General features: G+C 53.4%; 3 protein-coding genes across 3 annotated transcripts in view; 1 reads left to right on the top strand and 2 right to left on the bottom strand.

The window, feature by feature from the left end:
- Positions 1-1,211: 1,211 nt before the first annotated feature.
- CLN6 (CLN6 transmembrane ER protein) lies at positions 1,212-9,150 on the bottom strand. Its single transcript, XM_064456027.1, has 7 exons — positions 8,877-9,150; positions 7,693-7,807; positions 6,824-6,922; positions 4,639-4,827; positions 4,473-4,528; positions 2,835-2,957; positions 1,212-1,584 (listed from the first exon to the last, which is right to left on the bottom strand). The coding sequence occupies exons 1-7, from the start codon at positions 8,957-8,959 to the stop codon at positions 1,296-1,298; spliced, it is 954 nt and encodes a 317-aa protein (XP_064312097.1). The 5' UTR covers positions 8,960-9,150; the 3' UTR covers positions 1,212-1,295.
- A 3,185-nt stretch (positions 9,151-12,335) lies between these two features.
- On the top strand, positions 12,336-18,542 carry FEM1B (fem-1 homolog B). The gene is made up of 2 exons (XM_064456024.1): positions 12,336-12,731; positions 15,413-18,542. The coding sequence occupies exons 1-2, from the start codon at positions 12,484-12,486 to the stop codon at positions 17,046-17,048; spliced, it is 1,884 nt and encodes a 627-aa protein (XP_064312094.1). The 5' UTR covers positions 12,336-12,483; the 3' UTR covers positions 17,049-18,542.
- A 1,116-nt stretch (positions 18,543-19,658) lies between these two features.
- The window catches only part of ITGA11 (integrin subunit alpha 11), a 51,855-nt gene continuing 49,174 nt past the window's right edge, over positions 19,659-22,339 (bottom strand). Inside the window, exon 30 of the mRNA XM_064456023.1 lies at positions 19,659-19,871. Coding sequence (XP_064312093.1) covers positions 19,857-19,871 — 15 coding nt within the window. The 3' untranslated portion in view covers positions 19,659-19,856. The remainder of the gene's footprint in view (positions 19,872-22,339) is intronic.

Below are 22,339 nucleotides of genomic sequence, written 5' to 3'. Positions count from 1 at the left end.
GCCACTGAAAAGCAAGTGTTACACATGAACCTACCGTTTTGTCCCATCCGTTCCCCACAAAAAGAGCTGAGCCAGCAGCTCGGCTCGGTGCTCCTGGGTGCAGGAGGGGCGATGCTCTGTCTCTCCAGATCCGCCGGTGCTTGAAGCATCCCGAGAAGAAACCCATCGGCTGCGCAGGCAGGGCTGGCAGGTGTGCGTGGGATGAAGAACCAGATGCCAGGCTGTGGCTGAGATGGACCCAACAACAAAATATTTAGTGGCCGTAGTGACCACTGTGGCATGGACCGGCCCCTTCCCAGGGCAGACCCTGCTCTGTTGCAATGATACGTTCAGGGTCATTAAATCTTGTGGGATAAAGGCTCTCCCTTCAAAGACCAGAGCTGCTTCAGGAAGCAACGCGAGTCACTCAGCTTTTACTAAATGTTTTTATTCAGGATGTTTCACTAGTATTTTTTTCTTCTACCACTTGGATTCAGTCACACGGGGCTCTGATATGAATTTTGTAGACATAAACCATGGCAGGGATGCAGCTGGAGTTGCAGGAGCTCAGCTCCATCACCTGAAGCTGGAGAAGCGGTGAGCGGGAGCAGAAGCTGCCGGTGGCGCAGACCCCAGATGAGCAGGGCCAGCTCTGGAGCTCCCCTCTTGCCCGATGCTTTTTTCGGGCTGTGTTCGTGGGGAATTGGCCCTTCTGCCTCTGCCGCCAGCCAGGCCCTGCCTGCACCGCGCCTGCACTCGGCAGCGAGGGCTTAACCCTGGTGCTGGCGGCCGGGATGCTGCGAGGGCTCCGCGGGGGAGGCATGGCCGAGCGGAGCTGCCGCGCAGATCCAAGGGAGGGTGGCTCAGCCCCTTCCCGGCATGTTTATGCGGCTGAGAGCAGCGTGGGAGGAGCAGATAGATACATCTCTGCCAAGACACGATCCCGCTACAGGCCGGGATGCTCTCCGGGGCGGCGACGGCGGTATGTGGGTTCGCCAGCGGGGCTGGGATGCTGCACCCCCGCTCCCATATGGGGGGGTGTTTTGATGCTGTCCCATAAGCACCCGAAAAAGTCCAGCGTGGAAGTGCGTTGTGCAGAGCCGGGGAGACACCCCTGCCACGACCCTGGCTTTAAGGCGTTGAGTCCCAAAGACTGTTTCCCCCTTTTGTTAGCACCCCCCCCTCCACCCCTAACTTAGGTCTAGTTAACATAAGATACGTCTTGCAGCTAATGTTGGTCAGGAATTTATTTGAAATACATCTACATTAGAAAAACTAGATTCCCCCCCCTTCAAATCACTCTAAAATATCAAAACTTATAAACTTTCCTTTGCTGCATGGAGGTTGTTCATGTGCAGGGTGTAAAATGCCCACGGCTCGGGGATATAGATGACGCCAGGGTACTTCTTCCTGAGAATTTTGTCATTCCACAGCCAAACCACCCAAAGAGCAATGAGGACCAGCGTTATGATGAAGGAGTAAAAGAGGAAAAGCCCATTGCTGTCCAGGACGAGTCCTTTGCGTTTCTGGTGCATCACTAAAGCCATCATGGCGAAGAAAGTGAAAATGTAGAGGATGAAAATCTGACCCTCCGTCACGAGATACCTACAAAGCAAAGCCACCCGTTAGTGCCCCCCGGGAGAAAGCACCGAGCGACAGCAGTCCCCAGCACGTCCAGCTTTACCCGGGCTGAAGGTCTCCCCCTTCTCCCTGCTCGACGTCCAGACAAACGAAGCCGTGCCGCCGCCTACTGCCAGCTTTTGAGCTGTGATTTGTTTTTCACGTTTCTTACCATTAATTCAACAAGAGCTGTGGCTTCATTAAGAGAACAGGTAAAGAAATGCATGCCCAGGACGGGATTTGAAAGGTGCTGGGCTCAGTTTGTGCATGGGATGCTTAAAGGCAGACCCAAAGCTAGATTCTGGCTCCAACCCATGGATGTTGAGCTCATTTAGTCCAAAAATCCACTGCTCCTCCTGTGCTGTGTCTAGCAACAGCCAGTCCTGAACGGGTGTTAGCAGGGCGAAGGAGGAATTACACTCCCTGGTTCTTAAATCGCTAGCACAACAACTGCAGAGGTTCATGCTGATATATTTAAAGGAAGTGCAATGGGGTAACTGGGAACTGACCAAATCTTCCTGATGACTTTGACTATCAAAAATTAATTTACTGTATAAAAACAGTCTCAGCGGGGGGCAAAGCCACAGGCAAGAGAGAACATCAGCTCTGAAGATGAATGAAAAGTTGTTTGGCTGCCATCAGGGAAACCGTTTGGGAAGATGAGGCTAATGAAAATGGGAAATAAATAAGACCTCTCTCAAAAGGCTATTTGGACCCGCAGGGTGAGCCGAGGAGGCAGCATCTGAGCATCACGCAGGCGGCCTGGGCTCTGTGTGAAATCCCTGGACAACTGGTGAGAGCATCCCCATTGCCACCAGCAATCCCAGACCAGACGGGTGCGCTGGAGGCACTGGGTGACCACCCCAAAATCATCGAGGACCTGCCTTAACAGCATAGCAAATGGCAGTCTTTGAAGGGGGGGGCGGGCAGACAGCAAGTACCAGGGAGGCTGGGAGCTGGAGCTCCAGCAAAACAATATGACCAACAGCATGGTTAAAGAAGGACCCCCAGCCGGGTCAGGAGTACTTGATGGGTGGTCCTGAAGTTGTCCCAACTTGCAAAGGCTAAAGCGGCTACAACTTTCGACCAGATTTGATTCGATTTTCCAGACCTGCAGAGCAGAAGCTGCACATTCTGCCCTGGGGAATGGAGAGCCCCTGCCTGCACGCTGCGGGGCTGCCCGTGGTACCCACTCTCCGCCCCTCGCCCACCCAGAGCGGACAGAAGCCCCTTACCAGTAATAAAGGCTGCTGGGCCCCATCAGAAGCAAAGCAGGCACTGGCATCCTGCTGTCCTCTTCAACGGGGGTGAAGCAGCCGGTGAAATATATAAACAGTATCAGGAAAAAAGGGATGTACCTGCAAACAGAAACAACGCACAGATTGTCAGTGTGACCCTGGAAAGCATTTAAACCCTCCCCCCCCAAATCCAAACCATGCACAGAGGCAATTCCTATGCTGAGCCTGTGAACTCATTTGGTGAAAGAGCAGAGGCAGAGGCCACCCAGCCTGCTCCGGCCACGCGTGCTCGGGCACGTGAAGCAGTGGGTAACCGGGGTGCGGGGTTCTGCTCGGCGGGGTCCCGCGGTGCCAGCCGGGGCATCGGCCCTCTGCCAGCGTCACAGCTCTCGCTACGAGGTTACCACTGCGGCCAAACGACAGACAAAGGGCTGCCGGTGCCTGGTGCAGGGCTGTCGTATGTCCCGGCTGCCCCGAGTGCTCCTGCAGATAACGGGGCTTCTGGGGCTCTCGCGGGAAAGGCCCCAGTTTGCTGATTAGGTCAAAGGCTGGGCTCAAGTGCTCCATCGGACAAGTGCATTTGTTACACGCCCAGGCTCAAGGAGGCTCTTAAACAGAGCCTCGTGTTGTGTTAAAAGCTGAACTGCAGGAAAGCAGGACGTGGACCAGGATTTCACCAACCTAACAGAACCCTTTTTTATTTAAAAGAACAGGATTTGCTTGCTTTACAGCACTCAAGGAACAGTAAATAAACCGGGAAAGCCTGCTAGGGAGCAATTTCCCTCTGTGCTCAGAGCGGCCTCGGGATTATCTGACAGCAGGTAAAGGGCCAGATGCTCCTTTCTAGGGTCTTCGGCGCAGGCAAGGCAGCAGGACGCAGGACAAGCCTGCGGCACCGGGTGCTGCTCACGCAGGCGGGAGGGTGCCCATGGGACCTGCTGCAGCCGGTGGGCGCTACCAGCATTGCCTGCCCCGGGGTCAGCAAGTGCAGCCACGCTGGATGAAGCACGCTGTGCAGCTGGAACAAGCAAGTCTAGGGTCAGCTTGGGGTGATAGCGCTGGAGTCGGACACTAAGTGGGCTCCCTGGACCATCGAGGCCAAACGGTCTCTGCTACTGGGCGGCACTGGTCTGGCTACGCGAGTAACGCTTCCCTCTCACCGGGTGGTCACTAAATGGATGCACGGTAAAGGAGGGGAGGGAGCAAAGGCCTAGGGAGACCGGGCAGAGTCGGGTTGGTTTGGGGTCAACTTCCAGAGGGGCAAAAAAGGTGGGTGGTGACAGCCAAGGAACCTGCGGAGCCCTCAGACCTGCGCTGTGACTCGTCCCTTCACCTGGGTATCCCGTGGAAGGTGGCCGAGGGGCGAGAACAGATGTGCTGTTCCTCTGGCCCTTACGGCTGTCAAACAACTGCCACGTCCTAGAAATATCACTGAGGCAGAGACAAAACTAGAGGGAACGGGTGATTTTTCCAAGGGAGAGGTCCACTGTAATCACACCGTCTATGAGAACATTATCCCCAGCCAGCTGTCATCAGCTGCGTTTTGTTTTTTTACATATTAAGCTACGATGAGATCAGACCTGCCCGCCCTTGTGTTATGTTCTGAGGCCGCTAGATAGACCATAAATTGCTCACCACATCGAATGACCTAAATATTCATCGTAGTAGTACAGCAGCTCAAAGGAATCAATCTGCAATGCAATGAAAAGAGATTTAAAAGGGCAGAGGGAACCGGATGCTATTAAATAAGAACAAGCAATTCATATATTTTAAGTGCTTGTGTAAAAAACAGCCTCTTTACCAGTGTCTCTGGCTTCAGGTTCTTGATGATGGGATTCTCCCGTACAGAGAGATGGTGCTGGTAGCCACTGAAAATCAGGCGATGGTTTACAGAGTCTCCGACCAAGTGGATGCTGGCTCCCATGACAAACATGATGATGCTGACGTAGACCATTGATCTTGGTAAGGTCTTGGGGGATCTCTCGATGAGCTAAAACCACAAAAGACATCTTGAACAGCGAGGAGGTGCTGGCAGAGACTCACGACAAGTTCTGCTCTCTCTGACTTTACGGTGCTTTGCAAAAATCATCTAAACCCAAGCGGGAGCTTGCAGAAAGCTGCAGGTTGTGCTGCCAGGGAGAACACAGTCGCCCCCCCCAGGAAAGCAGTGCGACCGCACCAGAGTGACCTTCCCCAGTTGCAGCTGGTTTCCCTAAACACATCTCAGGCAAGTTTCCACCAGCCTACACGGCTTTCAGAGCACACATTTTGTCCCTGATTACAACAAACCCACATTTTTTGCCCTCGTTAAACCCTTCTGCATAAGCGGCACCCTTAACCTGAGTCAATGCTTAGACCGGGTCAGCGATCCGGTACTTCTAACACAGTCCTCAGAGCAGTTTCTTCACTGGATGTGATCAAAAGCGATTAAAGAGAACCAAAAAGGCAGTGGCTTTCTCTCGTTCCTCCGCTGCGCGGATCTGCAAGGCTGTCTGTGCCCTCCAGTGGCGGGGAGAGCCTCCAGCAGCACTCCAGGCGAGCGCGTGCACTTCGCTCCCCTGGCTACGAGACACTTGCTCCACGATAATTCTCTGCTGGACGATTTTCAGGGAACTTTTGAATTGTTTGGGTTTTTTTTCCCCCTCCCTAATGGAATCAGACCCACCTCTCTCTGTATTTACTTCTAAAGAGGGAGCTGCATTTAAACCTGTATCTAGACATACCTAATTACCAGCAAAACCCGTTGAAGCAACCTTTTAAACACCAGCTTTAGTGATGAGCTACCCCTGGACCATCTCGTGGTCTGCTTAGGTCTGGGTGGAGGCAGGTACGTGAGGCTGGCAGGGAGCCCGGTGTTACGCAGAGCCTGGGGCGAGCTCCTGCGAGCCCGGCTGGGGACGAGGAGCAGGAGCTTCTCTCTGGAAAGGAGCTCCCTAACTCAGCCTGCAAAGTGGGGAAGACCTTGAAAGATGTAAATCCCAGCTCCAGCGGTTCAGGCTTTGGAGGGGACGCCAAGCCAGCCTTGGGAACCATGGGCCGGGGGGATGCATCAGCCCAGCCCAAGGATCAGCTGGGGCCACCTTTGCCTCCCGTCTCCCTGCTGCCAAATCAGCTTTGCAGACCTCCATAAACAGAGAAAAGCTCCTTATTTGTATTTAATTTTGAGGCTTAACTTTCCCTTTCTCTGTAACTGCTGTATGAACGTCAGAGGAATCAAAGAGGACGAGGAGAGCAAAAGGTCCAAGCATGGTGGGACACGTCCTTCGAGGGGACGCGGGGTAGAAGAAACACACCCCGCCTAACAAATGGATTTTTTCTGTGGACCGACCCCTCGTGCTGTGCTGCCAGGGAGGTCCACGATAGTAAATTTTAACCTGATGAGTACCCAGCCTGCAGAAATCGGCTGTGTCAGGCTGTGACGGGTCAGACCGAGCTTCAGAGCTTTTGCATCCCCCAAAGGACCAGATCCTGAATAGGCCTTTTTGGCCACAGCGGCATTTAAAATCTCCCAGACAGACCCAGGAGAGAAAGAATCATTTACATCTTAGGACGTAATTCAATTTCTAGCTAATGAAGGTTAAAATATAACTGCTTTCTCATATCTTCTGGCTGCTAAGTTTTTAACATAAGGAGATTTCTAATGATATGAGTGTCTTTAACCTCATAAACAGTTTACACGATCCAGCGGCTGGCAGCTGAAGCAAGATAAATTCAAGCTGAAGATACAATTCTAACGTCGAAGAGCAAGTGTAATTAAGCTCTGAACAATTTAGAAAACCTACTATAGCTCCAGCTGTGTCATAAGGTCTTTTAAGTCACCGATGGATGTTGTCTTAAAAACATGCTTGGCTCAGCCAGGGAGAAGGGCCAACATTTGTTCAACAGGATCCTAATAAACCTTTACAAAACTGTCTTGTTTGCCCTGTTTTTACAACCGATAATATTACAATAAAGAAATAATGTAACACCTGCACCTCAAAGTTTACCTTTAGCAGAAGAAATGGTGTGATAACATTGTAAGCCATGTGGAAATAATCTCCAGCACTCGGTTTGTTTAGAGGAAACCACTCCAAAGGTAGGATTATCTGAGGAGGGGGGGGAAAAAAGCATATCAGTATATCCTCACCATCAGCTCGCGATTACGGCCCCGTCACTGGCTGAAGGACAGGGAGAGAGAAAAATCCTTGCTTTGGACTGTTGCTGCTTGCCAATGGTCAGCCTGACTTCACGTAGCTGTCAGTAACGACGCTGGGCAGCTCTTCTTGGCAGTAAGCATCCCTAAAAGCCCAGTCTGGAGGTGGGTGCTAAACACACGGCGTATTTACATCCCAGCCATGCACTCCTGCAGCGCTGCCCGAAGCCGAGGCCATGCAGTTGTGTGGCCGAGCGAGCCAGTGAGGCATTGGGGCGTCCTGCAGCAGGGGATCTCCGTTAGCCCTCTGCCACGTGCAGATGCCAGCAATAAAAAATTACGTTTGAGGGTAACGGCCATGTCTGCCCCGCACTACCTGGAGAGCAGGAGCCCCAAGCTCCCAAGGTACAGGCAAGGTATGGGGAAGAGCATCAGGAACCTCTCCAGGTAGCTTTTGTTATGAAAACATAAAGTTATGGGATAGATGACATGGAACAAGCTTGCCGGATACCTTCCCCGTGACTGGAGCAATGCGCTTGGTACCAGTTACACCACTACATCGCAGCGGTCTTCACCTCAAGGACAGCTCCTCAAGGGTGTCCCTTCGGTGTAGAAAACAGCCCATGGGTCTACGTGGGACCACCATGGCTCTGCCCACCCGGTCCTACACCTGAAATAAGTTGACTGCAAGCACAGCAGCAGGCCTGGCTCTGCCACACTCACCATCGCAATGGGACGCCCGAAATCCAGCACCCAGTTCTGCAGAGTGAAGTAGAACCACAGATCAAAATGAAACGGGGAGGTCTTGAAGGTGTCCTCGTTCTTGACCGCCCCATGCCTGGAGACGACAGAAGCAACAGGGTCAGCCTTACGTCTCACAAAAGGCTTCCAAGGAGGCGGGGAGCAGACCCCAGGTCCACACCCTCACCCAAAACCTGTCATTCCCTGGCTGCTGGTACGTCTCCGGGCTTTGGGATCTGTGGAATAACAACAAAGTTGAGAGGCCAAAGAGAGGAGGAGGCAGTACAGAAAGGCAAAGCATAGTTAGTAAAAACTGGCGCACCCCCATAACAAGGCTCTTCCTGGCTGAGAAGTGAGCACAAAAGCAGGAGGGAAAGCTTAAGTGCTGAATTAAGTGCAACTATTTTTAACTTTTGCATGACAAAGCAAAATTCAACTCCCCACGGCACTTCTGCTGAACGCTAAAAATGCATCGATGCCTGCTGGTACTCGAGCACAGGGATGCTCTGGACACACTATCACCTTCATCTTCCACTCTGAGGATCTTCCTCCTCTGCCTCTGCACAAGGCCTGATCCAGCCCTGCTGAAGTCTTTCCATCAAACCAACCTCCAGCACTGCCGGACCTTTACCTCCCTATGGGAAATGTGGATGGATCGCTCTCGTGTGGTGCCGAGACGTCAACAGCGTCAACTGGATCAGCCACGAGCTTGGGCTACCTGAGCCCACGGTCCAAACCCGATGGGTGGAGGAAGATGATGCTGGTACGCTGGATGAGTTGGGGGTGCCCTGGATGAGCCGGGAGAGCTGCGGCTCCCTGGAAGAGGGTGTCAAACCGTGGACCAGCGGGGGTAACCCAGGTAAGCACGGGTGCCCCGGACAAAGCTGCGGTGCCGTGGCCGAGCAGGGGAACCCTACATGAGGCTGGGGGACCCCGACCCTCCGGGATACCCTGGACAAGCAGAGCATCCTGGATGGGGTGGTGGTAGCCCGGAATGGGGCTGGGGGGGGTGCACTGGATGGGCCGCCGCGGGGCTGGATGGGGCTGGGGTATCCTGGGGCAAGGGGGGGGGGGCTGGATGGGGTGGGGACCCCCGGGGAAAGAGCGGGGGGTGGGGTGGGGGTGGTTCCCGTTCCCGTTCCGCGCCTCCCCCCCCCGCCGCTCACCTGCCCGGGTAAAGCGGCCCGGCGGGCTGGGGGGAGCCCGGGGCCGCCGCCGGGAAGGGCCGCCGCCGCGCCGCGCCCTGCATGGGCCGGCTGCTGCCGCTCCCGCTCCCCGTCCCGGGCCCGGGCCCCGTCCCGGCGCGGCTCCGCCCGGGCCCCGCCTCGGCGCTGCGGGACGAGCGGCGGCTGCGCGGCCGGTGGCCCCGGGACCGCCCCGGGCGGGGGGGGAGGCGCGGGGCGGGGGCAGCCCAGCCCGGCCCGGCTCGGCTCGGACTGGCTCAGCCAGGCCTGGCTCAGCCCAGCCCAGCCCAACCCCGCCCGGCTCGGCCCGGCCCGGCTCAGCCCAGCACGGCTCGGCCCGGCTCGGCCCGGCCCACGCTACCACACCAGCCCAGCCCAGCTCGCCTCGGACTGGCTCAGCCCAGCCCAGCCCAGCCCAGCTCGGTCTGGCTCTGTCCAGCCTGGCTTAACCCAGCCCGGCTTGGCTCGGCCTGGCTCAGCCTGGTCTGGCTGAGCCCAGCCCAGCCTGGCTTGGCTCAGCCTGGCTCTGCCCAGCCCCGCCTTCCCCTCACCGTGCTCTCCGCGTTCAAAATCTAGGTTTATTTGATTTGCCTTCCCTCTCCAAAGCACAAGTGGATAATCTTTGCTCTTTTTAAAACAGAGAGAGGCAGTATTTAACTCCTTAACTGCACTTTAGATGAAAACCTCTTGGCCCTGATGTATAGACACATCTCGATACAAGTCCTCAACTTGGCCAAGAAAATGCGATTCAGAGGTGGGAAAAGGCTGGCAGAGAACGACACGGAAAATACAGACTGTCCCATGCAATCATTGTCTTGTTTTAAGCCCGAGGTTTAATGGAAATAAGGTGGTGGAGCACAGCGTGGCTCTGCCACAGAGTTGGCTTAGGGCCATGAGCAAATCACTACGTGTGGCAGGTCTCGTCTCCATTACCCTGGAACAAAATAGCAATAACTTGTGTCCTGCAATCGGACATTATTACTCTGCTAAGTCGGGAGACACGGATGCTGTACTCTGTTCCCTCCCCCCCGTTTTGCCCGGATAAATGCCATCAGGTCGGGAGGAATCACAGGCAGTAAAAGTGGGAGGCAGGGAAGAATTTGCACCCCATGGGACTTAATTTGTACCCTTGCGACTTGTAGTTTAAGGTTTAAATCACGAGATGCAGCTGCATTTGAAAGAAGCAGAGCTCCTCGAGTGGAGGTGCAGCTTAAGATGTGCTGCTGGTTGGGGAAACGGGTGTTTAATGGACTAACTGGTTTGATGCACTGAAACACTTTGGCTTCTCTCCCTGCTCCTGGGTCGTTTGAGGACTCTGACATTGAGCACGGAGGAGCTCAGGGGCTTATACACGCTCCAGCACTCTTGGGATCGGCTTTGAGCTGCGAGCTCTGCAGTAACTACGCCGACACGGTCGTGTCCCTGTTTCCAGAGCTGTGCACATCGACGTTGTTGAGATGGTAACCGGGGATGACCACCTGAAGCTGTGCCTTAGCTTTCTGCTGAGGAATCGTGGTCCAGGCCACAGGGAGCTGGACATACCGAAGCTGATGAGGCTCCAAGAAGCTGCAGAACAGAGACCTTGGTCTCTCTGCTCAGTGGTGATGCCAGGAGGGACGGTGGCAGCACTGGTGCTTCCTCACGGACCCTCTCTACGCCGTTCATGCTAACCCGCGAGGGAACATGAGCAGCACCTGTGGTTTTTGTTGGGGAAAAAAAAATTTCCTTGAAAAGTGGAGATCATTGAGGTAATGGAGACAGGTTCCACTTAAACTTACGATTGACCCCTGCTTGTCGCCGCTGTACCTTACACGCGCACGTGGCTGGTAAAAGCTGACCCTCCTTGACTGAACACCGTAGAGCTGACCGTGGCCTGACTCCCTTCCCTCTCGCCTCACCAGGGCTCCTTTTGGCAATGCTGGCCGCGCAGCCAGGCCGCTGCTCCCATACATAATGCATGGCCCGGCCTGGACGAAACTTTCCACAAAGAGCAGCGGCTCCAGTTGCATGATTTTAAATGAACTATTAATGTGGCTGATACCGTATCCCCTTGAAAACAATGGCATGCAGTAGGCAGCGGCACAGGTTGTGTATCACCTTACTTATGGCGGCCTTTTACAGTCTCATGTGACTGGTCACAGCGTGGGGTACCTCCTAAAGGTCTCTGGGAGATGGTCTGTACAAAGGAAAGGAGAGGCAGCTGAGCAGGTGGGTTGCATTTAGCTCTCAGTTAAGCTGGTATGTGTGCGGTGAGGCTGGTAATGGTGTCCCTGAAACCAAGGATGAAGCTCCTGCTTGTGCTGAGTCTGGGCATGACAGGCTTGGGGGTGGAGTCATTGCTGAGGTGCTGGAAGCTGCTGGTCCCTTCATTAAAAAAACAACAAACTGAACCAAACAAAACCAAACCTGATACAAATCAATCCAACCCTGCCCTGCCCTACCTGACCCCGTCCAATCCAACCAGCCCAATCCAACTGAACCAGACCCAACCCAACCTAACCCAAATGAACCCAATCCAATCCAACCAGCCCAATCCAACTGAACCAGACCCAACCCAACCCACCCAATCCAACTGAACCAGACCCAACCCAACCTAGCCCAAAGGAACCCAACCCAACCCAATCCAACCAGCCCAATCCAACTGAACCAGACCCAACCCAACCCACCCAATCCAACTGAACCAGACCCAACCCAACCTAGCCCAAAGGAACCCAACCCAACCCAATCCAACCAGCCCAATCCAACTGAACCAGACCCAACACAACCCAGCCCAAATAAATGCAACCAAGCCCAACCCAACCGAAGCCGAGTCGGGAAGGCCCGGCCCAGCGCCAGGCCGCCCGAGGAGGGCAGGCGAGGGGAGGCCGTGCAGGCTCCAGCCGGACAGCGGGACATGCGACCCCGGGATGCCCGGGCGAAGGGAGCCGCCTCGTTGTGTCTCCCCCCACCCCCCGGAACGTCCGTGCGCTGCCGCCGGTTTCCCGGGGGAGGGAAACGAGAAACGGGGCGCGGCGCTTCCGGTTTCGTTTCCGGAGTGGGCGGCGGGGGCGGAGCGGCGGCGGAGGCCTGGAGGCGCCGCGCCCGGCAGGGCCCTTCCGCCGACCCGTAGCGGTGCCCCGGGCGCGGCGCGGCCCCCTTCGGCTGGCGGAGCGTCGGCGGGCCCGGCCCGGTCCCGATTCCGGTCCCGATTCCGGTCCCGGTCCGTGCGCCGCCGCTCTCCGGGCCGTCCCCCTCCCCGGGGCGGGAGCCGCGGGTTCGAGTCCCCGGTGCGGCACCGCGTCCGGGGCAGTTTGCCGGCCGTGCCGGGGATGGGCCGCGGTCCCGGTGCGGGCGGCGGGGACTCGCGGGGCGGGTGAGGCGGCGGCGGGGGGCGCTGGGGCTGCCCGGCCTCGCCGCCGGCCCGGAGGGGCCGGCCGGGCCCCGGGGGCGGCTGTCCCCGAGGGGGCCGCATGTGCCCCCCGCCGGGCACCGGGGCAGGACGGAGGAGGCGGCGGAGGGAGAGGCCGCCCCGGCGGCGGGGCAGGCCGGCAGGCCCGGGCGGGGCCGGCCCGGTGGTCGGTGCCGTAGCCGTGAGGAGGAGGAGGCGGCGATGGAAGGCCTGGCCGGTTACGTGTACAAGGCGGCGAGCGAGGGGCGAGTGCTGACCCTGGCCGCGCTGCTCCTCAACCGCTCCGAGAGCGACATCAAATACCTGCTGGGCTACGTCAGCCAGCACGGCGGGCAGCGTTCCACCCCGCTCATCATCGCCGCCCGCAACGGCCACACCAAGGTGGTCCGCCTGCTCCTCGAGCACTACCGCGTGCAGACGCAGCAGACCGGCACCGTCCGCTTCGACGGGTACGTAGAGCACGTTGCCGCTTCGACGCCAAACCCCGGCCAGAAACCGGTACCGGCACGGCGCAGGGGCTGAGCGGCACGCCGCTCCCCCAGCCGGCCTTGGGGAAGGTGCTTTATTACCCATAAAAACACCTTTGCTCTTTGAGATCTCCCACCTGATGCTTTACGAGCCGTAAATGCCTTCGCCCTGTCGAGATCTCCCACTGGAATCTGTAGATGGAATAATGTTCGCCGCAGGCTGGAGCGCTTCTCATCGAGCTTCCCCTCGGCGAGAGGGTCGCCTCGTATTCTCTTATCACCTTGCATTTTCTTACCACCTCGTATTCTCTCATCGCCTCGCGTTCTCTCCCGCTGTGCCAAAGCGGCCTTTTCTGTGGCATTGCTCGCTGCCATGGGTGGTCAGGGTAAGGTGGTGCCCGCACACCGGGAGCCAGGCCTTTGTTTACTCAAATTGAAGGTTTTCCAACGTCCTGCCCAGACATCCTGAGGAATCATCCCTTCCTCACTGCTGAGAGCCAATGGGTGGGATGGCCACGAGTGAAACATGACATTTTAGGGTGGGAAGGGGGTGCCAGGCCCCCAGCTGGGACCCGGCCGGGGCAGCCGTGCTGGTGCCGCAGTTTTGGAAGGAGCCTGGCCATGATGTCCAGGTCCCCGGGCGACACGCTGCCGCGGCAGAGGGAAGGAGGAACGCTGTTGTTCAAATCTCCCACAGTGCTTGTCAAGTTCTTGCCTGTACGTCAGTACCAAACACAAGGCTGGCTAATTGTGGAGGGAGATTGGTCTTTTGAACAGCTTCAGGTTCTGCAGGTCGCTTGCGCAGAGGGGAGAGCTCGCATCAGATACTGAGTGAGAGGGATCGTGATGGGTCCCCGCTGATCTCTTTCATCTGGCTCTGACTTGATGAGCTGGAGTTCTGCCTGCGCAGCTCCACCCGGCCCAGGGAAAGACTGGCTTGGTTCGTACACGCTGAATGAAGGGGGAGGAACCAGCTGCCCTCTGTGGTTTGGTTTTTTTTTTCTTTCTTCCTCTTCCAGCTTTTTTTTTTTGCCACTAGCAAAAACTGGTTGAGAATACCTAGGGTGAGGTCTGCCCCAAATTCAGCTAAAAGAAGGGCCTCTGTTGTGTCACAAAGCGATAGGGAGGGCTGTCAGCCCCCCTCTGCTGCTGAATTTTCTCATTTCTCATGCTGTGCCTTGATGGGATAGCGATCTGCTTGCCAGAGCCTCTGCCTGTAGAGATTAAAGGAGGTGTTGTCTGAGGCACAATGGGCGCAGTGGGAGTCGCAGCCTGGTTTGAAGAGCGGAGGCATGTGATCCCGCGGTACTGTCCTCCCTGAGATAAGGTGGCACAGCAGCTGCCCTTGTTTGGGCTTTCGACTTGTAAATACATACCTGTAGCACACCAATGAATTAGCTCCTCTTCACTAATGAACCCTAGGTCGTGACTTTCCTCCTGTTTTAATAGAAAAGTATTTCAATGTGCTTATTTATATAATAAGGAGCTTCTTACTGTGAATAAAAGTGTAGACATCTCTGCGTGCCGGAGCTCTTAAATGGCCCCTGAAATGTCGTCTAGAGGTGTTGGGTTTACAGACAGCCACGCAACTATTCCTGTTCAGCCTCATGAGACCTTCATAAAATGATAAAGATCGCTGGTAAAATTAATTGGGTGTCTTATGATATTTTAACTTCGGGAAATGTGTCTCTTTGGACATAGGGAAATAAGGTATTTGCCCCTCTGTGATTTGGGATGCACCTCAAGTGTGTATTAACTGCGCTGTGAACCCTGCCTCTTTCTGTGTTAAAGTGCTACTTCAGAAATCAGGGGAATGGAAAGAACATCAGCCTTTATCTCTGTAGTTACACAGCGTGCTGGATTTGGGAATGAAAACAGCTTAAGAAACTGTGATGCTTTGCTGAAGTTAACTGTCCCCTGATTTCCGAGTGACAGAAAGCCGATTCACATCGCGGTCTACGAGGCCTTGGTGTAAAACAGATCTCTGAAGTACTTCTGCTTTTTAAAATTTTGTTTTATTCCTGGAGTTCCATTTGTGTAACCAGACTGCTGGTCTGGTTTACAGTGCGGTCTCTCGAACAAGAAGTAGCGGCGCAGTGGAAGCGGGGGCTATTTTGCAGCTCGGGGAGAGAGAACAAGTAAAGCAATCTGAAATTCTTAGGCTGGCTTTGCTGCCAGGGCCCGTGTATTGCAGAGCTATACTGTTATTCATGCCTGAATTCGTTTTTTTTTGTGTCGATAAGTCGATTTTAAGTTTTCTCTCTTTCTTTAACCTGTTGGTTTCTGGCACAAGGCATCAAAGAAGCGGTAATTCTTGCAGCTATTCTCCCTGAGACCTCCGTAGGCTGAGGGCTGGAGCGTGCAGGTAGGCTCTTCAAAGCAGCCCGGAAAGTACTAGTGCAGAATGGGGCTAAATCCCCTGGTTGCTTCGAAGTTTCAACTTCAACGCTTCTTCCTTGGGGAGGTCTGTGTGCTTGAGAAGTCTCTCTTCCTTTTCCCTTGGCTATCCCGGTAAATTCCTTCAAGTACAAAACCAGGATGGCCATAAAATGTCTTTTAATGGCTGGGTATGTGCGGCTTGTGGCATACTGCTCGGCTGCCTGTGAGAGAGGCTTTTGAAAGAGCGTCAGTTTAACTGCTTGTTTCTGTCTTTACGTTTTTAGCTTTGTCATTGATGGAGCCACAGCGCTCTGGTGCGCAGCAGGAGCCGGCCACTTTGAAGTCGTCAAACTGCTGGTGAGTCACGGCGCCAACGTGAATCACACTACGGTGACCAATTCGACTCCCCTGAGGGCCGCGTGTTTCGATGGCAGACTGGACATTGTGAAATACCTGGTGGAAAACAACGCCAACATCAGCATTGCCAACAAGTACGACAACACTTGCCTTATGATTGCGGCTTACAAAGGCCACACGGACGTGGTGAGGTACCTCCTCGAGCAGCATGCCGATCCCAACGCCAAAGCCCACTGCGGTGCCACGGCGTTGCACTTCGCGGCCGAAGCCGGCCACTTGGAAATAGTGAGGGAGCTGGTCAAGTGGAAGGCGGCGATGATGGTGAACGGCCACGGGATGACCCCGCTGAAAGTCGCCGCCGAGAGCTGCAAGGCCGACGTCGTAGAGCTGCTGCTTGCTCACGCCGACTGCGACAGGAGAAGCCAGATTGAAGCTCTCGAGCTTCTGGGTGCCTCGTTTGCAAATGACAGAGAAAACTATGATATAACGAAGACTTACCACTATTTATATTTAGCGATGCTGGAGAGGTACCGAGACAGCGAGAATATAATTGAAAAAGAAGTTCTTCCACAAATTGAAGCGTATGGAAACAGGACTGAATGCAGGACTCCTCAGGAATTAGAGTCTATTAGGCAGGACAGAGATGCCCTTCACATGGAAGGCCTCATTGTGCGAGAAAGAATTCTGGGCTCGGACAATATCGATGTTTCTCACCCCATTATTTACCGTGGGGCTGTTTATGCGGATAACATGGAGTTTGAGCAGTGCATCAAGCTATGGCTCCATGCGTTGCATCTAAGGCAAAAGGGCAACAGGAACACTCATAAGGACCTCCTGAGGTTTGCCCAGGTCTTTTCTCAGATGATACACTTAAACGAGCCTGTTAAAGCCAAGGACATCGAGAGCGTTCTGAGGTGCAGCGTCTTGGAAATAGAGCAAGGCATGTCCCGGATCAAAACCACCCAGGACTCTGACATCCACACAGCCATGGACAACTACGAATGCAACATTTTTACCTTTCTCTACTTAGTCTGCATCTCCACCAAGACCCAGTGCAGTGAAGAGGATCAGTCGCGAATCAACAAACAGATTTATAACCTGATTCACCTCGATCCCCGAACTCGGGACGGCTCTAGTTTGCTGCATCACGCTGTCAATTCCAGCACGCCGGTTGACGACTTCCACACTAACGACGTCTGCAGCTTTCCTAACGCGCTCGTCACAAAACTCTTGCTCGATTGTGGTGCTGATGTGAACGCTGTGGACAACGAAGGAAACAGTCCGCTCCACATCATTGTCCAATACCACAGGCCCATCAGTGACTTCTTGACGTTGCATTCCATCATCATTAGCCTGGTGGAGGCTGGTGCTCATACAGACATGACGAATAAGCAGAAGAAAACCCCTCTTGATAAAAGTACAACAGGGGTGTCTGAAATACTCCTTAAAACTCAAATGAAGCTGAGTCTCAAGTGCCTGGCTGCCCGAGCAGTACGGATCTATAACATCAGCTACCAAAACCAGATCCCCAGAACTCTGGAAGAATTTGTGAAGTTTCACTAGGCTACGTAAAATCTTTCGCGGTGGTGCTATCCCGGGACGACATCAGCTGCAGACAGCAGAGTACATACGTGTACACGGAGTTGTTTTTCTCAGTTCTTTTGTTTTGGGGTTCCTCTGGATTCAAGTCTGCAGCCTCAGTTCTCATGCAGGTCTTGGCAGGGCGGGGCGGGGGTGGGAAACGGAGAGGAGAAAAGCCACATCGTTTTCCTGTAGTCGAATCTGATGTTTGAGATTTTGGTCATTTCTTTTGATTCAGAGAATTGCTTCGTTATCTCTTGGGGTTTTTTTCCTTTTTTTTTTTTTTTTTATAAACAAAACGAAAAGAACCCCCGATGTAACTCGTGCAGAATGTTTTGTTCCCAATACACGTCTCCGCTTACGGTTTGCAGCCGAACGCTTTAGGTAGTTATTTACAAAGGCACCTCTGAAAGCCTGTGTCACCCCGCTACCGAGGCAGTAGCTTGGCAAATTTTAAAACTTCTTGGAGTGAGGTGGGAAGGAACAATTGGAAATTGTGTGGAGGTTGGTTAAAAGCGAAGTCTCGGCATAGAGAGCAGTCCATTGCTCTCGTACCTCACCATCTTTTGATGCCTTTCAGTTAATGCTGAGGATTTTTTATTTTTTTTTTTTAAATTAAGTTTTGAACGGCAGTTTTCAACAGCTACAGACGTATGGAATGCTCTGTTAGGAAATACAGGTTTAAATTCAGCTACGGTACGTTCATCTAATAGCGGTTGAAATATCCAGCTCTTTCATTCACACTGCTACAGTAAGTATTGAATAACTTTTGAAAAAGGAACTTGCACATTGGCCGAAACGAACCAGAGTCATGGTTTCTTTTTATGTAGCTAAGTTGCTCATATATAAAGATCATGCATGGATACCTAGAAAATTTATAGGGTATTTGTGTTTGTGTGTGTCCCAACATTTCAAAATGCTTTTAACTTGCTTTTCGTTGTTTCAATGATCAACACGCACCTTTTTTTGACTCGAAGTGTGTAAAACTGCACTCTTGGATTCCAAATGCTGTATCTTCCTAATGGAGTAGTCTGTCGCCAAAGAGAGTCTTCCTTTGGAGCGGGATACTGCTTGAGACTGGCTTGTCCGATAAGCGTGGAGTCTGTGCCTCCCTGAATTGGACTCGAGGGTTTTTCATGATTTTTACTCCTTTCATTATGAAAATCTCTATTAAAACTGATTTTTAAAAAATTGTCCTATCACAAGGTCTTTTATGATAAGCAACTGATTGTATAATAACGCTGTTGCTTGAGAAAGTACTTCTCCTTGGTAGAAGTTGCAGATACTCCGGCAGTAAAATGTCACTTGTTTTGACAGGCTACTGAAAACTGTTTATTTTAAATGCAGCTTTTTAACTGTCAGATGATGAAAGAATGTTCTCTAGGTTTTTTTTAAACAATCTGGGTAGAACTTTAAGGCGAGATTTGGGCACACGGTTCTATTTGTATTACAAATAAATAAACATTGAATGTGGAATTAGCTTGTAACTCTTAATTTTTGCCTAGTGCCAAGCAGAATAGCGCTGCTTAGGTTGTCTGGTGCCGTAAGCGCTGGCCGTTGCGTCTCCTTGGAGGGAGAAGCTTTAGAAATAGGGTGTCTTCGAAGCTGCACAATTTACTCTGCTGAAAACTAGCTCCTAGAGTGAAATACGCGTCCGTCGTGTCTCAGGTAGGTCGGACTGCTGCGTTTCTAGAAACACGGCTCGCGCCAGGCAAAACGGCAAAGCCAAATTCAGCCGCCTGGGTCCCTAATGCAGCAAGCGGGTGCTGTCACGCGCCTGGGAAGGTGTTCATGGTCCTGTGTGTTGTGGCCCTGAGGGTCTTCCTCCTGCGTGCCGAGATGGGTTCATCGGAAGTCATGAGGAAAGCTGCAGTTTTGTATTTTACTGAGAATTTACGGTGGCGATTTTCAGCCTGGCTGTTGGAATTGCAAAAAAAAGTTTAAAATGTTTGAGTCGTCGTTGGCTCATTGTGAGAACTGGGGGAACGCTCTGAGTCTCCCGTTCTGGGATCGTGTCCCTTAATGCTAAAGCTTTGAACCTGAAACCTGACAGCTTGAGAGCGCACACCGGATGATTGTTATTTAGCTGGTAAAGTTACTGGTAGCTGACCCCGTTAAGATTAACCGATGTATGAATTGATGTCTATGTGTTACGGGAAAGAAGTCCTCTGTAATACTGTGCCATGTGCTTCAAACGGAGCTCCGAAGCCTTGCCATGCCTTTTTACGCTTGCACATTTATAATTCATGATGTGCACGTAGTTAAAAGTGGGAGGCAGTGGTCCTTGGCTCTGACTTAGTGGAGGGGAAAGAGGGGAGAGGGCTGAACCCTTTCAGCAGCGAATGCTGCTCGCTGGATAACAAAGCATTCTGGATTGGCAATCATTGCACGTTGCCGTGTCATTGATTGAGACAGTATTTCCTTGCACTGTTTGGGGTTTTTTGGTGTTTTTTTGTGTTTGGTTTTTTTTTTCCCCTCTCTTTCCTCAGGGCCTGTTTCTGACATGGCCTAATCTGTGTGTTGTGTTCTTGTGAAATAGCTGTATAAAAGCATTCTTGGAACAAACGTGCATGCCTGAAATATCTGTAGGTAATAATAAGGTTAAGGAAGCTGCTCCTCCCACAATTCTGCTTTTTTAATAAGAAAAAGAAGTTAAACACAGAATAATCTTGCGGAAAAGCTGCTTCTTCCTCCCTTCCCGTAGCTTTGTTCTGATCCTTTCCCGCTTTTGGCTCCGTTGCAGGGTATTTGCTGAGGTTCTGCTTTGTTCATGCCGCTCCTCGGATGATTTCAATATGTGAAGACCTGAAGAGAGAGGATGCTGTTACCCAGAAGCAGCAATAAAACTCCTTGTCAGTAGAGATTGCAAAGCACGTTATAAAGAGGGGGAAGGTCTGTGCTATGGAAGGAGCAGCTGACGCTAAAGCCGCTCCTGTCTCAGGTGTGGTCCCTGGTCTTTGTCCCGGTTCCTTGCGAAGACGGGTTCCTGCTTGGCTGCAGCCCGGGAAGGTGGCGTCGGGCACGTGCTCTTCTGCTGCCTTCGCTATGGCAGTAAAAGCTCCCGGCCAAGGGGTAGGAAAAAGCCGGCGGGTGCCTGTTTCTGCACGCCGGTGGGTGCAGCAAAGTCCGTCGTGGCTCTTGGCCCGGGACCTTCCCTCTCCTTAGTCTGGGAATTTCTTTTTCAAGCATTAAAAGCTGAAAGAGTGCGCTCGCTCTCTTTGTGGGCGTTAGTTAAAGCTCTTGAAAAGATCTGTACAAACCCTGCAGGTGCGCCTTTCACTGGGGAAAAAGGAGCTGCGTGACGGCCCCTCTGCCAGGGACGAGGGGTGGGTGCCCGTAGGTGGTGGTCTGTGATTTACAGCGCTGGCTCAGCGCAGAGAGCTTTTAAAAATACACCTTGCCGAGGCCAGCCCACACTCGGGGGTGGGGGGGATGCTGAGCGAACCCTTGGCCCTGCTCGCCGGCATCCCGGTCCCTCTGGCCGGAGGGATGCGCTTGGGGAGGCGCGTTCCCAAGCACAAGGGTGGTGCCACCGCGCACGGAGGGAGCTGCGGCTGGTGCTTCACGTGCTCATCTTTGGGCTTATACCATGGCCCTTAGGTGGTGACCAGAGCCCTAGCTGCTTCTGGCATCGCGCACCTGTGTGAAAAATCTGTTTTTCCACATTTATTCCATAGGTTTCTACGTCTCCGTGGAGGCACCCACTGCTCGGCTCTACCCCAGAGCCTCAGCAAGCAAAGGAAAGCGCTGGGCTTAGGAAAGAAAAAGTGACTTGTTTTCAGAAAACAGTTTATTTATTTGTTTTTTTCGAACCGCTGGGACCGAAGTGTTGTGTTTTGGCAGGGGTTGCACACCAGCCCCGTCACCGCTGCTGCACCGTGGGGGAGCGGTGGCTCTGCGGGGACCCCCTGGCCTCGAGCCCCGTCCCCCGCGCCAGCGGTGCCCGTTTGCTGCCGTCCCCTCTGCGTGAGCGTGAGTTTATGAACCGAAGTAACTGTGGGAGCAGCTTGACTGCTTTCCCTACGCTGTTTTGGTTTAAATTGATAAAAGCTGGCGGTGCAAGGAGCTTTAACCAATTCTCACTAGCTACAAACCCTCATCACATTTTAAGCTGCAGGCAGAGAAGTGCTGGTGCACTGGTTTAGGTAAGGAGAAGCCACAGGGTGGGCGTCCGCCCCGGGCACCCCGCGCCCCTGCGCTGCAGGGGGAAATGGGCACGGGGCTCCCGGGGTGTTTTGCGTGGGTGGGAATGGAAGTGCAGCCTCCACCCCGGCGGGGGCGCGGAGCGGCTGTCGCGCACCAGCCTGCGGCGGCGGTACGGCCCCACGCCTCGGCGGGGGACGGGCTCCGGGTACCCGCGGGCGACAGCCGCTGCTCCGGGCCCTGGGATGTGCTGGGTGGGAGAGCTGTGTGCAGGGACAGCATAGAGAAAATAATGTATATACGTGTATATGTATATTTCTATATATAAAAAAATAGAGATAAATAATAAATATAAAGATATGTGTATATGCATATTTGTATACATATACACATTAATATATGCACACACAGCTCTATGCCTATATTTATATAAACACCCATACTTTTTGTTATATACGTGTACGTGAATGTATACCTATGCACACATATGTATACACACACACACACATATATACACACACAGAGATCTGAGCTGGGCTACAGTGTCCCCTGTGCCGACAGCTTCCCAAAGCTGGAGATGGACTCAAATACACACACTTATATCCATATACCACACACACCCCCCTACACATAGATGTGGATACACAGTCACACACAAACATGTGAACACACACATATACATCCCCCAGGCTGGTGCACCAGCTTCCCTGTGAGCAGGGGGTTCCTGAAGCTGGAGGATTTATGTACACACAGGTGTATGAGAGAGAGACCATAACCAATATACACACCTATATATAAAAAAAAACACCCTATCTCTCTCATTCTTTTTATATATATAGTTAGATATGTATGTGTCTGCCCTGATGTGTGGCTCTGGAGCAGGACGGCAGCAGGAGGGCACCCCCACAGCCCTGGGGACGCCCCGCTGGCGGACCCTGCCCAGCCCTTGGTGACCCTCAGCTCTCCCCCATTGCAGCCGGTGCTGCAGGTACCCAAACCCTGGCGAGGGTCCGTGCGGGGGCTCAGGGGGAGGCGAGCGGCTGCTGTGTTCGTGGTACCAAGGGCTGAGAGGCTGAGATGCTTTTGGGCAAAGACTTGCAAACCAGTTATTTATGTTTTCCTGGCAATAA

The sequence above is a fragment of the Phalacrocorax carbo genome, chromosome 7, assembly GCF_963921805.1.
Source record: "Phalacrocorax carbo chromosome 7, bPhaCar2.1, whole genome shotgun sequence".
Lineage (NCBI taxonomy): Eukaryota > Metazoa > Chordata > Aves > Suliformes > Phalacrocoracidae > Phalacrocorax > Phalacrocorax carbo.
Note: the sequence above shows the minus strand (reverse complement) of the source record. Positions and strands in the feature narration are given on the sequence as shown.

What these genes read in the sequence shown, in the direction of transcription:
- CLN6 (XM_064456027.1), bottom strand. Translation starts at nt 8,959, where the DNA reads ATGCAGGGCGCGGCGCGGCGGCGGCCCTTCCCGGCGGCGGCCCCGGGC. An exon ending in TCGGGCGTCCCATTGCGATG is followed by an intron (nt 6,923 to 7,692) that starts GTGAGTGTGGCA and finishes CCCCCTCCTCAG; the next exon opens with ATAATCCTACCTTTGGAGTG. An exon ending in CCCAGCAGCCTTTATTACTG is followed by an intron (nt 1,585 to 2,834) that starts GTAAGGGGCTTC and finishes TTTGCTTTGTAG; the next exon opens with GTATCTCGTGACGGAGGGTC.
- FEM1B (XM_064456024.1), top strand. Translation starts at nt 12,484, where the DNA reads ATGGAAGGCCTGGCCGGTTACGTGTACAAGGCGGCGAGCGAGGGGCGA. An exon ending in GGCACCGTCCGCTTCGACGG is followed by an intron (nt 12,732 to 15,412) that starts GTACGTAGAGCA and finishes TTACGTTTTTAG; the next exon opens with CTTTGTCATTGATGGAGCCA.